This window comes from Carlito syrichta, unplaced genomic scaffold (genome assembly GCF_000164805.1).
Source record: "Carlito syrichta isolate Samal-C Ts95f unplaced genomic scaffold, Tarsius_syrichta-2.0.1 Scaffold90614, whole genome shotgun sequence".
Classification (NCBI taxonomy): Eukaryota; Metazoa; Chordata; class Mammalia; order Primates; family Tarsiidae; genus Carlito; species Carlito syrichta.
Genome location: NW_007034710.1, coordinates 16,572 through 22,376, shown reverse-complemented (window position 1 = coordinate 22,376; position 5,805 = coordinate 16,572). Strand labels below are relative to the sequence as shown.

Sequence of the window (5,805 nt, the reverse complement as noted above, 5' to 3'; positions counted from 1 at the left end):
TGGGGGCTTGGGGCTGGAAGGTGCAGAACCCCTGGCCCCCAGAGGCTGTCCTTGGAGTGCAGTGCGGGTGAAGCAATGCCAGGAAAAGGTGGGGCTCAGGGTTTTTCAGGCTACTCTCACTCCTCCCTCACACTCACACCTGCACAGCAAATCCACCCACCACGAAGCAACCACACCACACACACTCACAAGCACACACTCCCAGAACACCAGGGCCTGGGCTTAGGTGTCCACACTGTGTGTCTACGGGACTCAGTCCTGACTCCAGACTCCAGGGAGCCCCTCATCCCTTCCCTGGTCCCCCAAGGAAGGTCCATAATCGACCCCAGAAGTGAGGATAGCTGGTCCCACTTGGGGCAGGGCAGGTGCAGAGGGTGAGCCTGACCCTTGGGACCTGGGGCCGAGGGGGTGGATCAGGCACGTGAGGAGGCTCTGATATCCTCTTGGGATCTGGGAGGGGATGGCTTTCCTTCTTGAGCTGAGGGGGAGGGGGCAGGTGCAGGGTCAGAGAGGTCAGGGGCCAAGACGTAGCAGAGCTGGCAGTAGGCTGAGCAGCAGCCCGAGGCCCAGCAGGGTGGCGCTGGCCCACAGCCTGTCATCAGCTGTGCTGAAATTGCACAGGAAGCTCTGGCAGCAGTGGGTACCCACGGATGCCACACCGAGATTGACTCTTGGGCCAGGGCAGATCGGGAAGCAGCCCTTGCTCAGGCTGTGGCCGAAGTCCACAACTTTTCCAGTGCCAGCAGCAGCAGATATAGTCACACAGTAGTTGTCCGATTCAGAGCAGATGGTTGGCTTCAGGTAGTAAAAATTGCTGTTCTGATTCGTGCAGGAGAAGCACACCAGCGAGTGGGCTCTTTCCACACCCAGGAGGGCAGCCAGCAGCACCGGCAAGAAGACCTTCATTCTGGAGGGGACAGATGTCCCGTCTAGGGCCTTGCAAAGCCAAAGAAGCTTGTCCTGCTCGCCAGGCAGATGCAGGCACCAGTGGCCTCTGGGAGCTCCCCAACCCTAGCGCGCTCCAGACCGCGGCAGCCTCGGTGACTCCTGGATATTGTAATAATTATATATAAATATAAATACTATCATCCCAGCATTTTGGGAGGCCGAGGCAAGAGGATTACCTGAGCCCATGGATTTGAGACCATCCTGGGCAACATGGTGAGACCTTGTCTCTGCAACAAATCAAAAAATTAGCTGGGTGTGGTGGTGTGCACCTATAGTTCTGGCTACTTGGAGGGCTGAGGTGGAAGGGTCGCTGGAGTCCAGCAGGTGGAGGTTGCAGTGACCGGGAGCGTGCCACTGCACTCCGACCTGGGCGACGGAGTGAGACTCCAACTCAAACAAATAGATAGATAGATAGATAAATAAATAAATAAATATTATATATATCCCATTAGGAGATAGCCTGTTAAGAGAAGAATAACCAAGAGGTACTGTCTGGTTGCAGAGAATTTGCAAAGATTAAATTCAAAACTCTCCTCAACTTGTGACTTCATACTTAAATGTCCATCTATACCTAGACCCATATCCATATCACCCATTGACATCTATATCTATATTCATATCCATATCCATGTTCCTATCCACGTCCATGTCCACATTCATGTCCGTGTCCATGTCCATATCTATATCCATGTATATCTCTGTATCTATATCTAACTCTATATTGATATCACCTATCTTACTTTATCTCTGTCTCTATGTATACCTCTCTCTATATCATTGATCTATATCATCTGTCATCTCCCCTGTGGGATCTTGTTTTTCTAGAGAGCCCTGATAGCCCTGACGAATATAGGAGGGAAAAAAGACCTCATAGAAGAAACCAAGTAAGGACCAAATGTGCAAAGCCCTTGAGTTGGTGTTTGAGGAGATACAGAATGAGTCGTCTTGATGAAGCACGGAGAGCTAGTGGCTGGTGGAGTAGCCAGGTCAGATTTTGTGTTGAGATGCCCTTTTGGCAGAGCTGGTATGTTAAACTCAGCTGCAAATACTAATTCTTGGAATTTTATAGGATGCCTTCAAATTCATTCAGTCTTCAAACTTTTTTTATTTTTATTTTTTTCACCTTTAAATTTTTTATTTTAAAATTGTGGGGTAGAGCCGGGCTCAGTGGCTAAGGCTGTAATCCCGTGTTTTGGGAGGCTGAGGTGAGTGGATTACCTGAGCCCGCGGGTTCGAGACCTGCTTGGGCAACTTGGCGAGCCCTCATCTCTGCAATAAATAAAAAATTAGTGGGCCATGGTAGCGCGCACCTGTAGTTCCAGCTACTTGGAAGGCTGAGGTGGAAGGATCACTGGAGCACAGCAGGTCGAGGCTGCGGTGGCTGGGAGCGGCCACTGCACTCCAGTTTGGGTGACAGAATGAGACTCCAACTCAAAAAAAAAAAATTGTGGGGCGCAATTCAGTGTTAGGTATACAAATATTCATTGTACAGTTACCCTTGTTGATGAGGTGTGCTCCCCCTTCCCCAGGCAGATTCCCACTACTGCCAATAAACTTTTTTATTTTAAAGTGTTCTTATGTATTTCTGACTTCCATGGAAGTTTCCATAAATCACTTACAGACACTAACATTTTCGTTCTTTTCTCTCTTCTCATTCCCTCCCTTCTCCTTCCGGTCTACCATGCTGTCTCTCTAGGCCTTTCCTCTTTTGATCCTCTAGTTCCTCACGTACTTGATTTGGGTGACCCCAAAGAACTGGGAAATAAAAATGGCCCATGAGAGGACATAGATGGAATGTGTTTAATTACTGAGAGTGAAGCAAGAAGCAGCTACACCCATCAGTGAGTTTGTTACTGACTGAAGAGTTTAGGAACTCCCAGAATTCCAAGGGAGGAGCCATCTCAGGGAAGTGGCGTGAATTCTGTGCAGAATGTGGGGTCCTAATTCACTGTTTTGTGCCAACAGAAAAGAGCTGGTCAGACTGGATGATGGCATATAGAAACCCACTGAGGTGGCAAGTGAGAGAGACTTTCTGTATCTGCTTTGTGTACCTGTTCATCACAGCCAAGGCCATCATCAATTCAGGCCTCAGATAGCCAAACAACTAACTCTCCTTGAGTGAATTCGGTGGCCACAAAGAATCTTCTTATAAAATGGAGACTCCTGGCCGGGCACAGTGACTCAAGCCTGTAATCCCAGCACTTTAGGAGGCCGAGGTGAGGGGATTGCCTGAGCCTCTGGGTTCGCTATCAGCTTGGGCAACTTCAACTTGGTGAGACCTCACCTCTACAACCAATCAAAAAATTAACCAGGCGTGGTAGCATGCGCCTGTAGTTCTGGCTACTTGAAAGGCTGAGGCAGAAGGGTCACCTGAGTCGAGCAGATGAATGCTGGAGTGGCTGTGAGCATGCCGCTGCATTCCAGCCTGGGCAATGGAGTAGGACTCCAACTCAGAAAAGAAAGGCGACTTATGTAACTCTGCTGCTGAGGGAGAAATGTGCAGCTCTGGCAAAACTGAGGATTAGGACTTGTCTAGCAGATATGTCTCCGTGAAAATTAATACACTGACCATTTTGATTCTTACACGACTCTCACAGGCTTGGTTAACGGGGGTCTACTGCTGTGATACTGATCAAATTTCTGAGCTTATGAATCTGAGAACAAGGCTGTAGACTGTGGCGAATTCATTCATTCAAGTAACATTATGAAGCCAGAACTTTTTGCACTTTTCCATAAAGTCATTTTTTCCCCTTCTATTTTATCTTGGAGACAAAGGGTGCCTACCCAAGAAGGTTTTTCAGGTAGTGAGTGATGTGATCAGATTAAAAAGAATCCTGGTTGCAGGATGGAGAGACTCTGGCAGAAGGGGACAGGGAGGAGTGGACCGTGGGAGCCCAAGGTAAGCTGAATAGATCTGGATTAAGGCAACATCAGTGAGATGTCAGCTACCCCATTAAACTGGGATCTCTGGAGCTCTGTGGTCCCTTGCATCTGAAGGGTGAGGGCTAGGCTGCAATCAAAGCTGGCAAAAGAATATCTTATTTGTCATTTTTCTTCCACTAAATAACCGTATCTCAACTCCCACCAACAATGCCACAACAGTTACAATTGTGACAAGTATGAAACACAGAATCTGAAATAAATTAGTGCCATGTCAGTCCATTGCACTAAACCATCGAATTCCCTAAGAGGTTTAGCGACATATTGGATAAAGTGAAATTAATCCTTGAGAGCCACACGTTGACATATGCATGTGCTATGAATCCATAAACTATACCGAGAGCATTAGAAAAAGAAGCTAAAAAAAAATGCAAGCAAGCACATCTGTATTCTGTCCTGCGAGTAAAGCTCACTTCACAGTGTCATTTTCTCTTGCGGTGTTGAACCAGGACGAGGCTCTGAAATGTTAACACTGTTGACCTTTACAATCCGATGTGCTGTTGATTGCACCCCCAGACAGACTCGATGAAGCTTTGCAATCAGGTCACCCTTGAATATGATTCACTACCCTAAATTTAGAAAAGGCTGTGATTCTAACAGCAAGTGACAAAAACCAGAGAATTTCAAGTTCTCCCTGGCTGCTCTGGCTTCTATTCCCCTCCAGGCCAAGTCAGAGCTGCCAGCCTCGTTAATGAAAATTATGAGCTTGTTAGAAGAATAACCAGGAGGTGCTGCTGATAAGAAGTCTCAGGGAGTGAGAACTCTCCTCCACTTTTGGCTTCCTACTTAAAGTAGTTCTTTCTGTTTTAAATATTTTGAAAAGCAAGACCTATGAGCAAGTTTTGTGACTTTTCACAAAAAGTCATGTGGGTAGACATGCAATATGGGGTCGTGTGGTTAGGTGATGAATTTATATTTTATGCTAATTACATAATATTTATATATTACGCTAAAATAGAGAATATATATCATTACTGATATCCAAATTGAGGCTGGGCACGCTGCTGTTAGGTGATGAATTTAGGATCACCGGTGCACCCAGGCCTGAGGCCGGAGGGCAGACTTTCTGCCTGAGTGTGTGTGAAAACAGTTTCAGAAGGGTCCACCCGTTATAACACACTGCTTTTTTTTTGTTTGTTTTTTTGAGTTGGAGTCTTACTCTGTCGCCCAGACTGGAGTGCAGTGGCCGCTCCCAGCCACCGCAGCCTCGGCCTGCTGGGCTCTGGCGATCCTTCCGCCTCAGCCTTCCAAGTAGCCGGAATTACAGGCATGCGCTACCACGCTCGGCTGATTTTTTGATTTATTGTAGAGATGAGGTCTCGCTGCCCAGGTGGGTCTCGAACCCACGGGCTCAGGCAATCCACTCACCTCAGCCTCCCAAAGGCGCGGGATTACAGGCTGAGCCACCAAGCCCAGCTCGCACTGCTGTTCTTATTCGACTCTGGATCCCTCATTCCAGCCCATCTGAAAATCGGATATCCTTTTCCCCACATCCTCTCCAGCATCTGTTGTTTTTTGAATTACTGATGATGGCCATCCACGTATGTACCTAACACTGAATTGTACCCCACATTTTTAAAAGAAAAAATAAGAGAGAAAAGAAAAATTGGATCTCACGAAAGCCTGAGCAAGCCAGAAAAGGACACAAGGAAGTCTTTGTGTGGCTAAGTGTGCTTGGCAGAGAAAGTGCCATCAACACAGAGAGAAAAGAAAATAGAAAGACAGAGTAGACACTGTTGCAATGAAGTGCAATGCTTTTACTCACTCTTCTGGGCTACAACTTTATGTTGAGCAGACCCAGAGCCATCCATATGCTGGCTGTGTTTCTTTTTTTCTTTTTTTTTTTGAGTTGGAGTGTCACTCTGTAGCCCAGACTGGAGTGCAGTGGCCACTCCCGGCCACCACAGCCTTGACCTG

The 5,805-nt window shown here is 47.3% G+C and overlaps 1 protein-coding gene and 1 pseudogene across 1 annotated transcript in view; both read right to left on the bottom strand.

The window, feature by feature from the left end:
- The window catches only part of LOC103261116 (lymphocyte antigen 6E-like), a 768-nt gene extending 451 nt beyond the window's left edge, over positions 1–317 (bottom strand). Inside the window, exon 1 of the mRNA XM_008058738.1 lies at positions 237–317. Within this exon, the coding sequence (XP_008056929.1) occupies positions 237–317 (81 nt within the window). The remainder of the gene's footprint in view (positions 1–236) is intronic.
- A 196-nt stretch (positions 318–513) lies between these two features.
- On the bottom strand, positions 514–906 carry LOC103261032 (annotated as a pseudogene).
- Positions 907–5,805: the final 4,899 nt, after the last annotated feature.